General features: G+C 50.7%; 3 protein-coding genes across 7 annotated transcripts; 1 reads left to right on the top strand and 2 right to left on the bottom strand.

Annotated features, from left to right (window-relative positions):
• The first annotated feature begins 703 nt into the window (after positions 1 to 703).
• LOC1272013 (uncharacterized) lies at positions 704 to 17,086 on the top strand. Of its 5 annotated transcripts, none has more exons than XM_061645591.1 (6): positions 704 to 943; positions 2,767 to 2,827; positions 9,393 to 10,328; positions 11,411 to 11,520; positions 16,000 to 16,246; positions 16,319 to 17,086. In XM_061645591.1, the coding sequence occupies exons 3-6, from the start codon at positions 9,486 to 9,488 to the stop codon at positions 16,772 to 16,774; spliced, it is 1,656 nt and encodes a 551-aa protein (XP_061501575.1). In that variant the 5' UTR covers positions 704 to 943; positions 2,767 to 2,827; positions 9,393 to 9,485; the 3' UTR covers positions 16,775 to 17,086. The 5 variants fall into 5 exon arrangements, with proteins under 5 accessions (XP_061501575.1, XP_061501580.1, XP_061501568.1 ...); XM_061645596.1 differs by having other exon boundaries at positions 2,760 to 2,827; XM_061645584.1 differs by having other exon boundaries at positions 2,651 to 2,827.
• LOC1272014 (protein phosphatase 1H) lies at positions 11,225 to 15,274 on the bottom strand. Its single transcript, XM_061645565.1, has 2 exons — positions 14,524 to 15,274; positions 11,225 to 14,392 (listed from the first exon to the last, which is right to left on the bottom strand). The coding sequence occupies exon 2, from the start codon at positions 14,287 to 14,289 to the stop codon at positions 12,421 to 12,423; it is 1,869 nt and encodes a 622-aa protein (XP_061501549.1). The 5' UTR covers positions 14,290 to 14,392; positions 14,524 to 15,274; the 3' UTR covers positions 11,225 to 12,420.
• On the bottom strand, positions 16,925 to 19,746 carry LOC1272015 (clusterin-associated protein 1). Its single transcript, XM_310880.5, has 3 exons — positions 19,435 to 19,746; positions 18,203 to 19,357; positions 16,925 to 18,108 (listed from the first exon to the last, which is right to left on the bottom strand). The coding sequence occupies exons 1-3, from the start codon at positions 19,454 to 19,456 to the stop codon at positions 17,990 to 17,992; spliced, it is 1,296 nt and encodes a 431-aa protein (XP_310880.4). The 5' UTR covers positions 19,457 to 19,746; the 3' UTR covers positions 16,925 to 17,989.
• Between the last annotated feature and the right edge of the window lie 1,429 nt (positions 19,747 to 21,175).

Below are 21,175 nucleotides of genomic sequence, written 5' to 3'. Positions count from 1 at the left end.
TAATGATTGGAAAATGAAAAGAAAGCATTTTTGAAATATGCAGGGGTTCGTCGCTTACATGCTGAAATCGTTTGTTTGTTTGTTCGAGCAGCTAGAATGGGAGCGTTTTCTTTCTATTTTTCTCATTATTTGCGCCTTGCGCTAAGCCTTAATTAAGTGTAAGATCTTCTAGAACGTATGATGCAAAACAAAAAATGCCTCGCATTAGCTAGGCTAGAGCGCAATAAAAATAAATCAAGAAGACATGTTTTTACCCGATCACCCGGTGCAAGGTCGCCTTGCATACCCGGGCCCAGCAGCACTCGAGTGGGATTGCAACATGCAAGCTGCCAGCACTGTCGTGAATCTTGGCCAAAGATGAAAACCGGAGAGAAACCCCCCATCTCTCTGAAGAGTCTCCGCACACCATAGAGAGAAAGAGAGAGAGAGAGAGAGAGAGAGAGAGAGAGAGAGAGAGAGAGAGAGAGAGAGAGATAGGGAGTGGGATACACACCAAAAGACGGCGAGCAAAACGCTCTTGGCTGGTGTGTGCGTGCGAAGCGGGCTCGAACCTACGAAGCGCGCACCCGCGCGCGCTCCCCTAACTAACCTTCAGCACCACCGCGGCACCGCGGGCCTCCCTTCCATGTGTTCGCTCGCGCGCGCCGTTTCAGGTGAGCGGGGTGTTTTGTCGGTACGGTTTTCTCTTGCGCCACTGGGTAAGGTGGCCCGGAAAAAAACGGCCGCAGCGCGGAATTAGTTTCCAGTGTGCCGCGCTACGAAACGGTCGTCTGGTGTGTGTATGTGTCGTTCGGGCGAAGGAAGTGAAAGATTTGCGCGCGTCGTCGTCGCCGTCTCGGCACTTTACAGCGTACGCAAGGGGGAGACGAATCCCATTCTATTGGTAAAAAAGGGCAATTTTCGGTGCAAACACGCAGTAAAGGTACCGAGCAGCAAGAGAAAGGTGAGTTCGGTCGCGATTTGTTTGTCATTTGTAATTGCGCACCGTCAGCTCACACACGGTCGTCAGCACCAAAACAAACACGTGCTAGTTTCGGTCCTTCGAACCGGATGTGCTGCTGGGGTATGCGGCTGCAACAAAACAAAACAACCGTCTGCTCGGACCCGGACAGCAAAAACGGGGATGGTAGAGGGAAAAACAACACATCTCAACCATTCACATCCCTCCCGGAAGTGCATCTTGCATCGGACACTGCATTCTTCCATCGGCGCGTCTCCCATTTGGCATTCCATATAGGCTCCCCCTGTGGCTCGGTTTTGTTGTTTATGGTGTGCCTGTGTGTATAACGAATGTTTGTCCCGTTTTCTCATTTGTGTGCCTGTGTGTGTGTGTATGAAGATCCGGTGGCTGTGTGCGAAAGCGAAAGCGAAAGGGAACGGCGGTGCGTGTGATTTGATTGCAATGTCCAAATGCGTGGTGGCAAAAAAAAACAACAACAAAAAAAACGAAACCATCCCCAAGCGACGAACTCGTCCGGCAAAGCGACGGGACTGGGGAAAACAATCTTCCGAGCCGAGTGCGTGTGTGCTTCGAGAGTGTTCCCTGCGGTTGGGAGGGATTTATGTTGCAGGTGTTTGTGTGTCTGGTTTTTTTTTTTTTTGGCACAGAGAGCGTGCATGTGTCGGTTTTGGGTGTTGGATGTGCAAAAGATGACGCGTTTGGAATAGTTGATGCTTTTCCTAGTCGATTTCGACCTTCTCTGCTCATTCCGCAAGGCATACAAACTCTCCCCTTCCTCACGACAAAACGGTTCACAGGCTCGCTTCAGGCTGGAAAAGATTTATTTGTTTTGGCGTGAACCGCATAAGCGACGAACCTTCCCAAAAAGTCTTGACCGTCGGAAAGGTCACAGGAAGTGCATTAATTTACAGTGGGCTATTGTTTTGTTTTTGTTTTTTTTTTTACATCGTAGCTTTTTGCACTCTAAACATAGCCATAGCCCTCAGCTAAATAGGCAGGCAAAGTCACAGGCATCTCTCCATTGCTTTACGAAACTTTTGCTTTTTTTTTTTGGTTTCCAAAAAACTCCAATAAAACCTGATCAAACCCGGCAGCACCACCAAGAGGTTTATTTCGCCGGATGAATTTCGCCGCTGATTGGAGCAACTGTTTATTAGCATAGTTTCTCTTTCTAAGATTAACCTTCCTCTTCCCCCTGTCGTCAGACAGCCGCGGTTTATCTCTCTTTTTCTGCCTCCCTGCCTGCCTGCTCTCTCTCGCTCTTTTTCTCTCGCCCCATACCTTCAGACACTCATTAAAGCTCGTTAATTTTCCGCCCGTCTGTTTCGCCGTGCTGCGAGCGCTTCCGGTACCACCGCCGGGCCAATCTGTGGCGCGCAGCATCCGCAAACTGCAATTGCAACTGTTCCGCACAGTTCCGTCCCCTTCCGCTCGCTAAGGAAGCAATTGTTTTGCGAGGAAGGGGCGGGGGTAGGGAGGGAAGGGTCGTGCAAAAATTGGAGATGGGAAGAAACGGCGCACTCGTCTCCTCCCCCCCCCCCCCCCTCCCAAGTAATAACTTCCAAACAACATCGATCAAACAACAACAGCAACAACACCACACCGATGTGTGGCCATCTCTGCAAGCAACGAACCTTGTTTCTTCAAATCAACCAAAATGCAGCCTCTCACTCTCACCCTCACCAGCAGCATCATAATAATTACATCCAACTTGGAAGAAAATATCAAGTTTTGTGATTTTGGTTTTTATTGTGTGTGCTTTCCCCTTCTTCTTTCCAAATCGGGGTTTCCTGCAAAGTCGGCAGAAGCAGCAAACGCAAACGGAATTATTGGAGTGAAAAGTGAGCAATACACAGTTTTATTGAGGTAAGTGAGAACATTTCAATCATTTCTAGCAATAACAAGTCCATCCAAATCCGCTAGGGAAGAAAACAAGCAGGGAAAACAATGTGTTAAAGTAATAAACACAGAAGAAAGTTTGGGAATCGAACAAAGCCGCTTTATGGTTGCGTTTGATGTATGGTGCTCTTATCAATTTGACTATGCCGTGCAAGCAAGCAAGAGCGAGCAATTGGAGACCACATTCGTACACAACGCGGTTGTTGTTTTGTGGCTGCTGTAAATTTAGTGCGATATAAATCTTTACCACCATAAACAACTTATCAAGTTGGAAGCGTTGTACATTTGGCTGAGCAACAAAAAGGTTTTTTTTTTCCCTAGCCGGCAGCAATCAATCGCTCATCAAACGTGCACAGGGCAGCCACACAGGCCGGTTTGCAATCGGGCTTGATTGGGTTTCGCTTTCGTTTCGATTACGAAAAAAGGAACTGGCTGCGGGCGAACAGGAAAAAAAAACACACCACCATCACAACAACAACAACGACGACGACGAAATGCACGACGAAAACAAACCGCATAAAATAAATACAACTTTCCCCCGCTCGTTATTTGCTATCACATTCTCGCCGCACATTTCTTCCCTCTCTTTGGCCGCCCGTGATTCCCTCGCTCGGTTACGCTTCCTTCCTTTTCTTCCTTCTTTTTTTCCTTCTTCTTCCTCCTTTTTTGTTGCTGCTCCTGCATTACTTATCTATCGATCGTTCGCATCTCCCCCGGTTGCTGCGGACGCGCGTCTTAAATCGAAAGCGATTCGAAGAAAGTTGTGGCCGTTGTAGCCCGCCAGGTCCGCGAATCGTAAATCTTCTCAACTCAACTCCTTCACCCTCACCCTGGGCTTCCACATCCGCACGCTTGCTTTGTCATTTTCCCTTGCTGTGTGCTCTCTCCCTCTCTCCACTGCCACTTACCGCGCTAGCCTTTACTGGCCATCAATATCCATCGGCCGAGGTTCGTCGCCTTGTCCATTTGTGCAAATTCCATCCACGAACAGGTGACGCGGTACCGTTTATTGGACGGGCAAAAAAAAAAATGCCTCAATAAATCGTGCGCTGCACTGAGGGCAAACTGCGGACAGTAAAGGTACCATAATCGATACAAAAATTCGTTACAAAATCATCAAAAAAAAACAAAATCAGAAATCACCCTTAAAAAATTATTATTAAAAATTCACACTATCAGTGATGTGCTGTAACAGGGCTCGCTTAATTTGTAGAAAATGAAAGTGTATTTTTTTTGTTTTGTTTTTTTTTTATGTTTATTAATCGTCCCGTACGCGCGTGTGTGTTTGGGCTTCCATTCTCCTCCTTTTTACATAAAAAAAAGCGCGCAGGGGCGAGGAGCCACCGAGGAGGTCACACTTGCCTGCATGTTTAGGTCGCACGAGGTGTCCCGACCAGACCCACCCAGAGGGTGGATTAAAGCGATTCGAATGAACAAAAACAAAAAAAACAACAAAACGCGAAGCATGAACCGGTTATCGCAATCGTGCAGCGGTCAACCGTACGGTCCAAATGGTTGTTTTTACTTTTACGTAAATAGCCGTGTGGCTTTTGTAATAAAAATGGAAAGGAATTAAATAATAGTACCCTGACCGGCACGAACCTCAGCTTTTAGGGGAGTGTTTGGGGCAGAGCGAGACAGAGAGAAAAGCAAGAGAAGCAATATCCAAATTGCCTGTGTGGTTGCGTTTTTTTTATTGTTTGTTTGCAGTCGTGAATGCACCACGCACTAACCACGCAGCCCGGCTCAACTTAATCTGTGACAGGTCGAGCAGGTGTAGCAATCGTAACGGCACGCTTTGAATAAGCATTCCAGGTGGGCAGTGGCAAGACTAACACACGCCACTCCCAAAACGTTTTATCTCTCCATGTGGATCTATGTCAGAAAGTGTTGGATTAGGTTAACGCTTGCTGACACATACTTGAGTAGACACTGACCCTGACTCTATAATTCTAGAAACATCACCTGGTTAATGCACGAGTCTTGGAACTGGTCTATCTTGGAACATTTCTGAACGAATCTTGACTCAACCTCTGTTTACTTGAATTTTCTCTTCATTTTTTTCATATTCTTGAGTAGACCTTAAAATCTCAGTTCACCATTATTCTTCAAAATATTTTACCTCCAATCTCTAGAGTTTGGTCGATGCTGCGACGAAGTGAAGGAACTTTCATTTTTAAACATTTCAAGCTTTGTTTTTGGGCCCTGCATTACGTTTGCAAATGATCATACAGAATGCTGAAGCTCACTTAAAGATAGATACGTCGTAACATTACGGTAGAAATTGTGCCATGGTCTAGAACTCGGGAAGATCTCCAAGAGTCTTTGTGGTACTGTGAAGCCTTAAAAGCTGCTCTGGATGATTATATGCTGAGTTCTGCAGGGCTCACGTGAACATTCCACCAATAAGATATTGGTGGCATTCAACAACCCGTGAGGTCTCTCCAGAATTCTCCAAAAACGATTAACGTTCCGTATTCCTTAAATTTCTCTTTCGTTTCTTGATATTTTTGAATAGACCTTACATACTTAGAATTCCGCTTAGGTCCCGATTAATCTTCAAAATATTTTACCTCTAAGCTCCGTCCATAGTGTCGCCATTTCTAGATACTTTCATATGAAAACGCTTTTAGCTCCGTTTTGGGTCCTGCATTACCTATGCCTACAAGATTCTACGGAATGAAGATGCTCACATAATGAAAGCGACGTAGCATTACGGTAGAAATTGTATCAAGATCTAGCTCACGGATCAGTTCTCCAAGAGTTAGTGATGAACCGTGCAACCTGAAAAGCTGCTCTGGTTGGTTATACGTTGAGTTCTGCATGCTAATTGCCTGCCAATCAAACATTTCCTAGAATTTCACAACCCGTGAGTTCTCTCCAGAGTTCTCCAAAAATCTGTAACATGCGAGCCTGCAAATGTTCTGCCCGTTTTGCACAGTACATTTGAATCTGTTTATCAACATCCCAAGATTTTATTATATTCTTATATACCTCTTAACGTCCCTTTATAGCAGCTTTCTGCAAAAGATTTCCGAAAGGTTTTTCAACCTGCTTCTGCAACTTTCAAATGTAAACCGCACAAGCTACATACTGGCCAAATTAAGTGCTACCCCTTACGGGTTAGACAGCTCACATCAGGTCCCGGCTATCGCGAGCTTAACAAGCTCCAGAGCTTCTAGAGCGCACCTTGCACGCCGGCAAGGTATTTCGGAGGCGGAGCGAAGCACAGCGGGAATTGCGTAGTCGCCGCACACCGGTTGTATCACCGCACCGATTTCGCGCTCGCGCATTGCCCAAGTTTGCCCCGCCGATCGGCAGATAAACAAACGATTTGCGGTGGCCGGAAAGGGCCTATGCTCCAAACTGCCGTGGCGCTGAAGCATAATATGAAGCTAATTGAACTGCGCCCGCACCGGCCAGCTCGCCAGCCACAATTTCTCAACACCAGTGTGTGTGTGTGTGTGTGTGTGTGTGTGTGGCACATTCCTGGGCGAAACTAATCACGCGGCACGTGTGTGGCAATTAATCGGACTCTCACAATCGGAAACCAACTTTCCGCAACAGTTTTCCATCTTGACCACATTGCACATTCTGATCCCAAGTGGCCAATCGCACGATTTCTCCTTCCTTTCTAACACTCCCCCCCCCACCCCCTCTCTTCTCCTGTGCGGTTCGATTCTTTGGCTGCAACCTCCCTGCACCCTACGACCACTCCCCGTCTGCGGTGTGGCTGGCGAGCGTCGTGTGCGTTGGCGTTGGCACAAAAACCCTTCTTGTGGTTTCGCTAATCTTTCGACACAGACCCCCCCCCACACACACACACACGGTGTAAAGTTTCGAGGGCAAACCGGTGGCGCACGCCCGCCAGCTTCGCGCTCGGAAAGGAAGTATCATGCGAGTGTGGGGGCCTACCGTAACCGACCAAATCGACCAGAACGCAACCCGCACGTGCAATCGGCACTGCACTTTCGGGGCATCTGTGGGAGGAGGGGGGGCGATGGGCCACTTTCACGCAGCGTGGGGGGGAAGTGGTGGATGGTTGCATTGTTGTTGTCCCACAAAATATGACACCCATCCCTCCGCACCCGCACGAACCAAACTAAAAAAAAAACAACAAAAACGATGCTTAGGTCGGGGACGCACGGCATCGCACCAGCCCCCATTGCCGCCGATGGGACTGTTGGGCTACGGCAAATGACACTTTCCCCCCCCCCCCCCTACCACCCTTTCCAAAATGACGGCCAACTGTGACAACGGGTTTTTTTCTTTCTCTCTTTGCTGTTGTTTCAAGTGCTCGTTTTCTTTCAATTTCCCAGTGTTTGCCTGGAATGGGGCGAGGGCGAGTAAATGATTTGTTTTTCCTTATTTTTTTTTTGCCCTTTCCCTTTCCCTCGAGGCGTCCCAATTTCGCTTCGGGAGCTGACGCCGAGCAGAGCAAACAAACGGGCGGCCAAGCTGCCAGCCAGCATTGGATGGCAGCAAAACCAAAAGCCAAACGGCACGAAAATCGTAGCTTTCCAAACTTTCCATTACATTGGTGCGTTAATTTTGTTTTTCTTTCTTTTTTTTTGTGTGTGTGTGCGGCTTATTCGGTTGGGATCTTCCGGCTGCGGCATCACGCATCACTCCTCTGCCGAACGCCCGAAACTACAATACGGGTAGATCGCACCCCACAATCCGCAGGGGGGCCCCGCGAACGGAACCACGGAAGTAGAAATTCGAGGTGAGAAATGAAGCGCTTTTCTGCTTTCCATGTGGCAGCAGAAGAGGCGGAGGAAGAGACCCGAACAAGAAAAAACCTGAACCATCAAAAACCACCTCGTCGCTTATCGATAGTGACGCGGTTGGCGGTTACGCAATCCCGTTACCCCAACATTTTTTTTTGGAGATTTCGAACATCATGTAACGTGAGGCGGATTCGATTCGATGCGCTCCTCTCACAACCCCTCCTTCTCAATAGGGAAATCGCCATACGCACACATCCGTCACCCCCCCCCCCCCCTCCCGACCAAAAAAAAAAACGGGGGCAAGGGAAAGAAAATCAATCCCTTTTCAGTGCAAATGCCATCGAACCCCCGGTTAGTAGTGATCGAATCGATGAAAACTGGAAGAAAACCCGATTTCAGGCGTAGTTTCTTTTTTCGATGGGGACAGAAAAAAAAACCGTTGCCCTAGGTGTGAGGTGCCCAGGTGCCCAGGCAGCGGAGGAGGGAGGGCACATCGCTTTCCAAATAAAGTTTCCATTTTCCGGCCACTGTGAAGTGTGCTAAAGTGTTGAAAAGGCGTGTTTCGATTTGAGTTTCGGTTATTGCGGGGGGGGGGATTGAATGAACAGAGAAAAAAACTCCTCACCGGCAAGGGCTCATAATGTGCGCGTCGATATGCAGCCGATTGGAATGGCATTAATATTTTATGAGCCCCTGTCTCACTCTCTCTCGCTCTCTCTCTCTCTCTAGCTGTGTTATGAAACGCGTCCGTTACGTTTCGGGGGGTTTTCAAAGTTTTTCGAAACGATTGCCATGAAATTGGGCTTTTCCATAGGACTAACGATGTAGAGTAACGGATGGCAGCAATGCATAATGCTTCTTGTGGAGTGTGTGTGTGTGAGTTTTTTTTTACGTCCAAACGCGGAGATAGACGGTACTGAACAAATCTTCTTGTCTCGTTTCGATTCCAAAATTGAGATTTGCTTTTATTGTGTACCAGAAAAGTCTCTTGCCAGTGTAAAGATCTATTTCGGGACCTTCCTCAAAGGAAGGTTAGATTATCTATCGAACGGTATTAACGTTTTGAGCCTAGCTTGGGAACTGCTCAAGATATTTGCAAAAACTGCAGAAATGTTTATTGTACTATCAATCTGAGTGAGTCCTGTCACCTGTGCCTTGGACCACTTTGTAGATGATAGGTCTATGAAAGATGACTAGGCACTAGCATCAAAAGACTACATTTGTCAGAGTTCCTACATCCTACATCTTGGCCTGTAGCATCTATCTTATCGAGCTTTCTGAGGGACATCAGATCAAACATTCAACCTTCATCAACCTGACAAAGTTCATGTTTTAAAACCGACGACTTCTGATGTTCCAAGATATTTTACACATTATCTTGGAACATCGGAAGTACAAAGGGATCTTCAGGGATCGAAAACAAATGAACAAATGATCCTCAGTGGTGGTGGGAGCTCAGATTCTGGAGCCGATTTCGATTCTGGAATCGAATCTGATTTTGGAGACGATTCCGATGTCGGCTTCGATTCCGGTTCCAGATTCGGAATCAGAATTGGATCCGGAATAGGAATTCGCTGCGGAATCAGGATTAGTTCCGGAATTGACATTAAAAGTTTCCGTATCAGAGTCAGTGCTGGAGTCTCCATGAGAATTACTGTAGAAACTGATTGCGGTTGTACTATTACAGAATTGATTTTGGAAGCTGAATCCTCAATAATGTTATTCTTCAACAGCTAACCTAATGCCCACTAACCAAGCCCCTTAGTTTAATGCTCCTCTTTGTGCGTATCTTGTTGTTGCAGCCTTCATGGTGATCGGTCATCCGGCGTACGCACACGGACAGATCCGGTCAGAAGCTGAACCATCCCAGACAGACTGCCGCAGGCCCGTGCAGCATGGAGCAGCTGGAGCGAGAGATCCGCAAGGAGATAGACGAGATGAACACGAGCGTGTCGCTGGTGGACCGGCTGGAGGCGGGCGACACGATGGATGACGACCGGCGGGACGAGCTGCTGTCCTCGACCCGGGCCGTCTTCGACAACGTCAACCCGAACAACGTGAAGAACAGTCTCACCGACTCGCAGATATCGATCATCTCCAAGCACGACGGGTATCCGGATTCGGGCCACTTCTACAGCACCCCGCACGGCAAGGATCTGCAGCCGGCCGGCGACCAAACGCTCAAGCTGCCGGACCCGCCCGTAAGCAATCAGCCCGACAGCCCGAATGGTGGAACCGATGGCGGTGTCACAGCGGGCACACCGCCGGCAATGGATGGCACAGGGCGCCCGGTACGCACCGGCAGCAAAATGGACAAGCAAGCCAAAATCCGACAGAGCCAGCGGGGCAACGCACCGCAGGATGTACCTCCTACCAAAAATGCACCCCAGGTCAGTGCCTCGCTGGCCAACCTGCTCTACACGCCGGGCGGTGCGGCCAAGCGCAAGCGGCTCCCGTCGACGGTGGTGCTCGGGCTGATCCAGCTGCTGCTCAGCGTAACGCTGGCCGCACTCGGGGGGCTCGTGATCGCGCGCAACGCCTCGCTGGCGATGGCCGGCACGGGCCTGTGGTGCGGTGCGATCGCCGGCATTGCCGGTTCGCTCGGTCTGATGAACGTGAAGATGGCCAAGACGGGCTTCCTGGCGGTGAACCTGATCTGCGTCGCGTCCAGCACGCTCGGGCTGGCGCTGACCGGTATCGGGGCAGTTCGGGATGCGAATCTGGCCCAGCAGGATGAGGTAAGTCAAACTCTGGTATCTTCTGGAGATATCAAAAGAATACCTCTTTTGAGAGGTAACAAAATCTGGAGGATTTTAGGGAGCTAGAAGAGCAGTAGTTCTTAGTAGTAGTTGAAGTAGTAGAAGAATCACCAAAGACGCCTGATCGAAGTATTCACAAAACCTCAGACTGTGAGAGATAGAGAAAAATACCGGAAATAGCAATTGGGCTATCAGATATTGGTACAAAAGCAAAGAAATCATAAGTGGAACTACATCCTGGCAAGATGTTTGAGCCAGTTCAAATATAAAGCCTAACACAGAGTTTGGATCCGGAAGAAAATCATGGACAAAGTAGTGGGCATCAGGTAGGCGTCGGAACTGGAACTGGAATAGGCCCAATGGTGTAGAGTTGGAAAGATGTTACAAGATAAGGGACGAAACTAGGTTAATTTGATTCCGATTGTTCGGACGGAATCTACTAAGTTCAAAATATAGTTCCTATCGTCCTGATTGAGGAACTCCACTACAATACTGGGTTCACGAATTCGTATCCAGAGCTGGCTGTAACCGTAATCGAACGTAACAGGGCAATTGAGAACCGTTGAAATCATTGAAGAAATCGGCGTTTCGGAGTCTTCCAGAATACCAGGAAGTTATTGATACAGATATAGCCTACGAAGAAACGTACTATAAAGATGACTGATTCCAAAACATTGAATTATACAAGGATAGAGCCTAAATAATGGTAAAAAAAGATTTTGAATGCAACCCAACGTACAGAGATTAGCGTAGACATAGACATCTTGAACAGGGTTTTGGGCCACTATCGACATGTGGACTTGAACTACTTGGAACATTGGACTTCGGTCCTGAAGTGACAGAAAAAAAAAGAAGGAAAAGGCCTAGCCCAAAAATCTTAGTCAAAAGAAATCTTCTTTTTAATTTAGGAAAAGTGAGCGAATACATTTGATAACTCCCTTTCTGTTTTCTATTTCTCTCCCTCTCTCTCTCTCTCTCTCTCTCTCTCTCTTGATCTCTCTTCCATCATCACTGCACATCTCACTTTGTAATTCACCGGGGAATGCTCATCGCGCCTGCAGCTCATCTGGGGCGCCGTCACAGCCGGTACGGGGCTGCTGGTCGCGCTCGCCGTCCACTTTCTGATCAGCGTCTTCTCCGTCTACTACTCCGCCCTTAAGCTCTGCTCCAGGTAAGTTGCTGTACCCATAACCCTCCTGCTTCTGCGACACCCGCACACCGAAGCCGAGAGCCTCTCGTAAGCCTCTGCTAGTTTCTTCATTTTCATTTTTTTTTGTTCTTGCCTGTTGTTGCAAATGGAGCATATATGTGACAATAATTATCGGTCCTACGTGCTACCTCCACACCAAAAGAAGGAGGTGTGTGTGGGTGTGTTGCCTCTGCTCTAGAGCGTTTTAAGATTGCTGTGGATGAACCGAGATAGATCCTTGCAAACCTATCGCCGTGGAGGAAGTGGGGCTTTTTTCTCTCTTCATTTAAACTCTACACAATTGCTCTAGGGTGCCCCGGGCCTGCCGCTTCCGGCGCAATCCAATACTTGAGTGTTGCCTCTCTGCTTCATCTTCTTCTTCTTCTTCTTCTTCTTTTAAATATGCTACATACTGGTCGCGCTCACCGTGAACGCTTAGCGCGCATAGGATAAAGGTGTTTGCGTGTTTTTAGTTTAAGATAATATATGTATGTGGACGTTTGCTGCTGTCCCGTTTTTTGTTTCTAGCCTGCTACAGCACACAGTGGAATATAGCGCACGTTTGCGTGCGTTTGCCTCGTCTTCTTCTGCTTTTAACTTACAAATCCTACGATTATAACGATTATTGTATTCTTCGTTTGAGCGCGCCCATTCTCGCCATCTCTCTCTCTCTCTCTCTCTCTCTCTCTCTCTCTCTCTCTCTCTCTCTCTCTCTCTCTCTCTCTCTCTCTCTCTCTCTCTCTCTCTCTCTCTCTCTCTCTCTCTCTCTCTCTCTCTCTCTCTCTCTCTCTCTCTCTCTCTCTCTCTCTCTCTCTCTCTCTCTCTCTGTTTGCTTTTGCCATTTATGGGGGAGAAGGGTTGTTTGCGCCCGGCTGCTTACCCCTACTTGGCCGGCAGCGCATCGGCGAGCCCCAACGGTGCCGACGGTTTGCCGGCCGCCGGCGGCACATTGATCGTGTTGAGATTGTTTTCCGCCTCCTGCGCCTCCTCGGGCGGCTCTGACTCGGACGACTCGGAGCTGAGATCGGCCCCGGGCGCACCCGGCTGCTCGCGCGCGACGGCCGCCTCCGGCACGGCCGCCACCTCCTTGGCCGCCGCGCTGCGCACACGGTTGCGGGCGGCCACCGTCTGCGTCCACGCCCGGTACTCCTGGTAGTACTGGTGCACCGGTATCACGATCACCGAGATGTCGTCCACCGTGGCGGCGGCCCGCGAATCCGACAGCCGCCAGTGGCCCGATTCGTTCGCGCGGCCCCGCGACCGCGCCACCAGCTCCTGCGCGACCATCGTATACCGGTGGCGCTCGGCCGGGAAGCGCTTGAGCGTGCCGAACACCGTGTTCGCCACCTGCTGCGACTCGCTCACGTCCCACAGCCCGTCGGTCGCCATCACCAGGATGCCGTACTCGCCGTCGCTGTTCTCGTCCGCCGGCTCGCTGCGCACCTGCGCCAGGTCGAAGCACACCACGTCCGGGTGCGCGCTCAGGAACGGCTTGATCGGCAGGTTGCTCCCGAGCGCCTTCAGATCGTGGTCGCCGAACCCGCGCGTCACCCCGATCGTGCCGAGCAGGCGGCTCCGCTTGCCCACGCCCGTGATCAGCGGTATCTTCAGATCGGTCGCGGTGAGCGTCTTGTACGTCCAGCCCTTCATCGCGCCCTGCCGGTAGAGGATGCGGGCGCCCAGATCCTTCGTCGTCGGCTTCTTCGCGTACTCCATCGCGATGTACTCGCCGCCGAGCAGGGCCGGATTGTGCTTGCCGACCGTCAGCAGCCGCGGCCGCTCCGTGTCGGGCGTGTGGTCGAACGAGCACGGTTCCGCCACCACCTCGTACTCGTCCTCGCCTCCCTCGTCCTTCTCCTCCTTCTTCTTCTCTTCCTCCTCCTCCTCCTCCTCCTTCTCGCCCGTCCCGTTGCGCTCGGCGCGATGGTACACCGGCAGCAGCTTTCGGCGCCGCACCCGCTTGCACAGCACGCCGCGCGAGTCGCCCGCATTCGCGACGAACAGCTTGCCGAGTATGAACAGTGCCACCAGCGCGGTACACCCGCCCGCATTCCGATACTTGTCCCGGTCCTCCGCCAGCACCGCGTCCATATCGGCGAACGCGGCCTCGAGCGCCCCCACGATCAGCTCGTCCTTCGACACCTGCTTGTGGAACAGGCTCGGGTGGGGCAGGGTCGCGTGCAGCGCCAGCCCGCCACCGTCGCCCTCGACCCGCGGCATCAGCAGATCGATCACGTCCACCAGCTTCTCGTGCAGGATGTAGTGGAACTGGTTGGCGGCGGCCAGGGCCGCCCCGTACCCCGCGTGCCCGTCGTAGATGCCGAAGTACGTGTACGGCAGGTCGTGGTACTGGCGGGACGGGTGCGACAGCACCTGCCGGTGGAACGCGGCCTGGTCCTCGTTCCACTTCGACTTGCCCGAGTTGACGCACTCCGCGTACCCGGTGCTCCACGGCAGCAGCGAGATGTCGCGCGGCACGATGATTGGCCGCACGTTGTGGTCCGCGCTCGCCTTCAGCTCGTCGTACGTCAGCAGCTGCAGGAAGGGGGGCCGCGCGTACTGGAACTTTTTCGGCAGCCGCTTGCCGCCGCCGCCGCCGCCACCGGCCGCATCGTAGTCTCTGTTGGCGCTGCCGGTGCGGCTGCCGGCGGTGCCCCCACCGCCGTACGCTTGGTGCCCGGGGCCGGCCGGTAGGGCCGGCTGGTCAGGGGCCACCACGGTGAGCACCCTGTTCTTGATGCGATTGAACATCTCCAGCTTGACGGCGAAGCGTTTAACCTCCGGCTACAACGGACTCTCAAGAAAAGCTGCCCGGTCCTCGCTGCAGCGTATGTTTTCCTTCTGTGCCGTATGGCTTGGAGAGGGTGGAATGGGGGGGCGAGAAAAACATTCACTATTTAGTATGTGTTTGTGTATGAGCGTGTATGTGTGTGCGTGTTTGCCGCATATGCTTGTGCAAAACTCGCCGCAGTGGGAAACACTTACCCCTTATCAAAGCGATGGATTGTCTGGGAGGCTTTTCCTCCCAATACACACACACACACACACTTGGTCACACCACCCTCTGATCGAACGCCAAATGGTCAAGGGCCCCTTTCGCCTGCCTTTACCACTCTTCCTCGCTCAGCGCCCGGTTTATGGCTGCGGCGGACATGTATGCAAACGCCACTAATCCGCACCCAGCACCGTTTGGCCCATCGCAATTAAACCGGAAGCCGTCTCGGTGACCACCTCCACTTCCGCTCCGCTTCAGCGCTTTTTTCCGGGTTCACTTCCGCTGCACTCTGGTCACTGCTGCTGCTGCTGCTGCTATGTTTGCGAAAAGATTAGCTGTTCATGTTTTTGTTCCACTGTTTTCTTGTGTGCGTGCGTGTGTGTGTGTGTCGCTTTTTTTCTCTTCACCGCCGTGTGTCGTTTGTCGCACTTGTCGCTGCTGCTGGCCCCACTGTCACTTGGTTGTGGTTTCCTCTCTCTTTCTGTCGTACGCACACACACAAGCTCGCTGTCTGCTTCGATCGGAGCTGTCAAACGGGCTGCTGCGTGAATGTGTTGCTCATTCGGGCGAGCTCACTACGGGTGAGATGATTGTCGCCGAGCGAGCGGGACGTGACGTGAGCTGCTCACTATGCGCACAGTGGGCAATGGCCGTACCAAATGTGTGGGAAGAAAATCCATTTTTCATTTTGTGTTTTTTTTCCTCTATTTTGATACATTCCCTGCTACTGTTGAACGACTGTTGAAGGCACTTAGAAGGCATTTTACGGCTTTTGAACGCCGGAAAATTTTTTTTTATTTTTTTTATTTTTGATGAACCTGTTTTTTTTAATTATTATTTAAAAAAAAATAATTATTTAAATAAATACGATAAAGGAGTTTCGATTTGAATAAAAACCGTTACGTTATGACCTTTCCCGATAGAGAGCCACCAACATCAAATTAAATTCACACACAATGGGTGAAAATAAATTCACAATAAATCGTGAAGCCCAAAAACTGCGGTAAAATTCTAATGATCAACTGTCCCTTGATCCAGTTTCATTAGGTACACAAAATCAGTGCTTTTTATTACTTTTGCGATTGGTTCTGATCTTTCATTACTTTTTAACCTTTTTTTGTTTTTTTATATTTGAAATTTTTAACTCTAGTTGATTGCCATTGCATTGTTTTTTTTTATTCTGTCGTTGCAACTATTAAAAAAATAATTGATGAAATTGATGTTGCGGCTTCTTTTGGCTGTATAGCTCGTATTATAAGTGCGAAACAACAAACCATCTGCCGTCACTCAGCACCTACCGCACGGACAAGCTGTCATGCTGTAAAGCTGTGACAGCGCCCTCTATTGATCGCTCCTCAAAGCGTCTCAACGTTTCAAACGTCCCTTCCCGCTTGGCCGTTAGAAAGTGTACAATCTGTTCTTGAATTTAAATACATTTTTTTTTACTTCCCCACCCCCATTTGCAGACCGACACAAAAGCTGCAGATGATGGACAATGTAATGCACAGCAATTCGCAAGCGTTCATGACGCAGCAGAAGGTGGAGGACTACATCAACTCGCTGCACGTCGAGCCGGGCGTGAAGGACATGATGTACCAGACGATGCTGAAGCGCAGCTACGGTTCGATGTACGGCGAGAAGCACCGCGGGGACAACTACAGTACCGGCACGTCGCAGCGCGTAATGCTGGTGCCGGCGGGAGCGGGCAATGGGGTAAGACATCTGGCGGGGCCTGCTCGGTACACGGTTGTGCTATACGATTCCTCTCCCTCTCTCATCCACCAGCTCCCACCGATGATGCCGATGTACCCGCCGGTGCAGACGTCCCCGGGCAACTCGCCGATGATGTACCCGAACGGGCTGATGCCGCCGGGCGTACCCCAGTACCAGCCGTACCCGGAGAGCGCCCTGATGGAGGCGCAGATCAGCCGCGCCAACCGGAAGCGCTCCACGATGCGCATGAACCAGCACGAGCGGCAGCAGCAACAGGCGGGCGAGCTGGAGCAGCGGCCACGCCGCAAGTCCGACTCCGACCTGGAGAAGACGTTCACGTACACCGGGCTGGACCGGGACATCGCGGACAGCTACCTGGCGAAGGAGGAGGAAAAGCTCACCGGCAGCATCGTGAGCAACAGCGGGCTGCATCCGGCGGCATCCTCGCCGCCCCACACCTACCACCACGATCTGATGCTGATCGACCATCGTACGCACTTCGAGCGGTACAACGACATTCACATGTGAGGGGGTGGCGAACGCGCGCGCGCGCCTTGGGTGGGCTCAAATTTCATTACCGCTACCAATACCGGAAAGAGAAGAGGGGGTAGGGGAGGGAGGGGGATTAGCCCCACAACTAGAAGAAAAAAACATTACACACGTGGCAAAAAAAAACACGTTGCTCAAGCAGATTTTAGTCGTTTTAGTCGAACCTCCTGTTATTCACTACATTGTAAATGTGTGAGTGTGTGTTGTATGTGTGTATGTGTGAGTTTGTTTTTCCCTCTATTGTATAGTATTTGTATAAACCTATGTTTTACCGTTGTTTACCGTCCATAAGTGCAATGTGCATGCTTTGTGTTTTGTTGGATGTTGCAATAGTATGCCCAGTGCTGCAAAATGTCATGATCATCACGAGATATTTACCAACAAAAACAATGAACATATCCATGGTAGCTTGATGTTCATTGCTGATACTCGATGAAAACGCGTCATGAAATGTCGAACACGACATGCGAGTGCTTGAGTCAATCGCGACACTCTGACTCACAAGCATAATCATGACTTTTTCTGGCTGTGACCAGTGCTGTCAATATCACTGTTTCAGTCACCAACACTCATGACTAAAAACGAAACTCAAATCAGCTCACGTACACAACTGTGATGACCAGAGAGTGAGATTCATACAGTGGATGGATCAATCACATGCTTGGTGACACTTTTTGTAGCACCCAACTCTCGATCACTCACTTGGTCACGACATTCTTGGAATATACTTGGCGTGTGGTCCTAAGCAACTAAATGGACACTCTTTCTCGCTCTGTAAGCTTTGATTGTCTGTCGGGTCAAACAGAGCGAGAAACCATGTTCATTTTGTTGCTTGGAATCACTCGCTGCGTACCGCATATGTCCCATGACCAACGGGATGATCACCGACAGAATATGTCGCGACCAAGTGACTGACCAAGAGGTGGCTGCACACAATGTCACCAAGCATGTGATGGTCGCACCAACTGTTTGAGTCTCACCTCTGATCATCACAGTAGAGCACGTGACGCTGATATGATTTTGTTTCAGCCGGAATTTGTCATGAATATCATTTTAAGTATCACTTCTAATCACAATTGAGTACGTGACGCTGACATGGATTTTGTTTCAGTCAGATTTTTTCATGACATTGACAGTGACATTTTGCAGCACTGGGAGTGTCCGAAACGGGAAAGCGATTCCATAAAAAAACATCTAAAAATCCTCATCGCTCAGGTCCACCTTTGCGCTACGGTTGATGGTGGAGCTTTCGCGGGGCATTTTAGCCAAGCTTTCGTCCTCGTCGTCATCGGTGCGGAGGCTGCCATCGATCACTGGTGGGGGGGAAGAGGAAAGAAAAAAAATGCATACGTTCACCACCAACAACAGCAGACCTTGTTCTTCACCCACTGCCCTGCACACACTTACACCGATTGCCGCCCATCTCGAGCTCGCTTTCCGACTCCTCCGAGCTCATCGAGCTGTCGAGCGGTCCCAGCTCGTCCTCGATGCTGCCGATCATCTTCGACCGCTCCTTGCCGCTCGGCGAGGCGCCCTCGATGCGCGACCGGAACCGGGTCGACCCGCGGTGATCCCGGTTCAGCAGCTCGCTGCGCAGCACGCGCCGATCCGTCCGCAGCTTCACGTCGTCCCGCTCGTCAAAGTCGTCCTCCTCCTCGTTCTCGTCCTCCGACTCGATCAGCCCCTCGGGCAGGATCGTCATGCTGCTGTCGGCGATCCGCGCGACCGGCGACGTCGGTGTGGGCGTCCGATTCTTGCTGATCAGCTGCGACCGCAGCGCGTCCACACACCGGATCCGCACGATGTACTGCTCGTACAGGGCCTTCAGCTCCTGCTCGAGCTTCTCAAACTCCTCCAGGTAGGCGGGCCGCACCTTCTGCAGCGCCTGGAGCCGCTGGCGTGACCGCTCCAGCTCGGACGCTTTGCGCGCACTCTTGGCCGCGAGGTTCGCGTTGTCCGCCCGCAGCCCGTCGAGCGCGGCCCGGGCGCTGGCGAGCCGGGACTGCAGCGACCCTATCGCACCCTTGATGATCTTCTCCGTGGCACCGAGCTCGAGCGAGCGGGTCGACTGCACGTTCCGCACCTCCCGGTTGAGCAGCTCCTTCTGCAGCAGATCGTACAGGGCGGCCCCGCGGTTCGTCAGCTCGGACGACAGGCCGCGCACCTTCTTCAGATCGTCGAGCTTGTCCGACAGGTCGATCTCGACGTGCGACTTGATCAGCTCCTCCTCCTGCCCGGTCACCTTGGGCGAGGAGAGCAGCAGGGCCGTCACCTTCAGCAGCTCCTTGGCCGCTGCCACCGAGCTCGCGTACAGCTTGCGCGGGTTCACCTTGATGCTGGACCGCGTCACGAGGAACTCGGTCGCCGACCGGACAAACTGGATGCGCTCCTGCTCGGTGCGGGTCCCGCCCGCCAGCACCAGGTTCGGCTCGAGCCGGTTGATCAGCCACTGCAGCACGTCCGAGTACGCTTTGAAGCTTTCCGGCCCACCGTACGGTGTACTGAGCACGGAGATCGGTATGCTGTTCGGGTAGCCGAGAAGCTTCAGCTGCTCCGCCAGATCTTGGGAAACGATCGAGAGAGAGAGAGAACAAACGGTTAGCTTCGGGTTGGTGGAAGGCTGCACCGGCGACACCAACCTCGTACATCCCGGAACGCCATTATTGATTTGTCCGCACTGGCCGAGGGTTGCGATGGAGCTGACCCTGCGATGGTCGGTGTGTTGCCAGCCTCAAGTTACCATGGTGACCATGCTGGGACTGGGAATGGAAAAACAAACACACCAGCTAATGCGCATATTGCTGCCACCAAATGGCGATTTAGGCATTTCTGAACACTTTAGCGAGTAGTTTGAGGTAAGCGGTCGTAAAATTTTTTGGAAAGTAAAAAAAGGTAAACACAAATCAAGCCGACGGTTGCATTGGAGAGCATACAAGCGGTTGCAGCAACGAACCCGCTACTATATCTCGGCACATGCAAGCTTGCGTGCATGCTCCCGCTAGACAAAAACCGGTTTTCGCGAGCTCGTCAACACTCCCAATCGGAGGAATTTCTCCCAATCGCCCGCTGGCGAGCGTTTTTGAAAGACGTTGTGAGGGTTTTTGAGGGTTAAAGATGGCCGCCAATTGCGTGTGGACGTCAACTGTCAAGCACCAAAGCAAAAACATGCAGCCGATAGAAACATTGTAGTAAAAATAAAAAGAAAAAAATAAACTCATTTCATTTAAAAACAAGAAGCCACAATTTTGTTCAATTTATCTGTCCCTTTTTGTTCAGCATTTCATTTTTCCTATCCATTTCGATTATTTTCAATCGCGACGTGCCTAGAGATGGGTTCTCGGCAGCACACCCATGGTGCCATTTCGGTTCCGGCTAGATTGATTCAGGTTCCGACTCTATAGAAATGGAACCATCTGGAATCATGGGAATCGTAGTCGGTCGATATAAATTTTAGAATACTTTTTAGCCAAAAAATGACAAATTTTCATCATTTTTTGGAGGGGTGATGTTTAGTAACTAAAAAAAAATGATTATTTGATTTCGAAAATACACGATATGGAATTTTGCGGTAGCGAAATCGTAGGCGAAAACTGGGATTGTAAGCGCGGAAAAATGACAGTTGCGGCTTACTATTCGACCTAAGACTAGCTGTTCCACGCTTCTAAAATAAGGTACCTGTTGGTGAACCTATGTAGTGCAGCTATATCTCGACTTTGGTTTGCAGGTCCGATGGTGGCGACAATAGTGTAGTAGTGATGGGTAATCCGGAGCGGAGCCATGGATCAACTCCGACAGATGTTGCCACCAGCATTTTGCTATTTTTTTAGAATACATGAGTCGTTCACCGTCTGCTAAACGAAGTCTTACTATATTCCGTTTAGGTAGAGAGCTTGAGTCGTTTAGAACCCGTTTAGCAGTCGTTTAGTGGATTTGTGACACTTGGGTAGTCGCATGCATAGTTTTAAAGATATACTTGATTTGACAAAGCGAATTCTGCATAATAGAGAACCCGCACGGCGATTAGGGCGGTGGCAACGCTTTTTCGCATGCGATTTTATCGGACGGCCTGTCAAATTTTTGTATGAGATTTGACAGATAACGTCGGACGACGAAATCGCACGTCCGACGTTATCTGTCATATCCCATACAAATCTCGTCCGATAAAATCGCATCCGATGAGCGTTGCCACGGGCCTTAGTCAAAATGCTCTGTCCACCAACTGGTCTCAACCAAGGATAATGTATTTAGAAGGTTGATTTTTATCGCTTTTGCTGGGCGACATTGTGGGGGACAACTGTCACTCTCTGCATACAAATTTCATTACCCCGCACCAGCCCTCCCCGATTTTTATACCGGAGCCCACGGAAGAGATATGTCAAG

Source organism: Anopheles gambiae, chromosome X, assembly GCF_943734735.2.
Source record: "Anopheles gambiae chromosome X, idAnoGambNW_F1_1, whole genome shotgun sequence".
NCBI classification, from domain to species: Eukaryota; Metazoa; Arthropoda; class Insecta; order Diptera; family Culicidae; genus Anopheles; species Anopheles gambiae.
Note: the sequence above shows the minus strand (reverse complement) of the source record. Positions and strands in the feature narration are given on the sequence as shown.

Coding starts and splice junctions, on each gene's coding strand:
- LOC1272015 (XM_310880.5), bottom strand. CDS start 19,456: ATGGCGTTCCGGGATGTACGAG. Junction 19,358..19,434: donor GGCGTTCCGGGATGTACGAG/GTTGGTGTCGCC, acceptor TCGTTTCCCAAG/ATCTGGCGGAGCAGCTGAAG. Junction 18,109..18,202: donor CGAGATGGGCGGCAATCGGT/GTAAGTGTGTGC, acceptor CCCCCCCACCAG/TGATCGATGGCAGCCTCCGC.
- LOC1272013 (XM_061645591.1), top strand. CDS start 9,486: ATGGAGCAGCTGGAGCGAGAGATCCGCAAGGAGATAGACGAGATGAAC. Junction 10,329..11,410: donor ATCTGGCCCAGCAGGATGAG/GTAAGTCAAACT, acceptor TCGCGCCTGCAG/CTCATCTGGGGCGCCGTCAC. Junction 16,247..16,318: donor CGGCGGGAGCGGGCAATGGG/GTAAGACATCTG, acceptor CTCATCCACCAG/CTCCCACCGATGATGCCGAT.
- LOC1272014 (XM_061645565.1), bottom strand. CDS start 14,289: ATGTTCAATCGCATCAAGAACAGGGTGCTCACCGTGGTGGCCCCTGAC.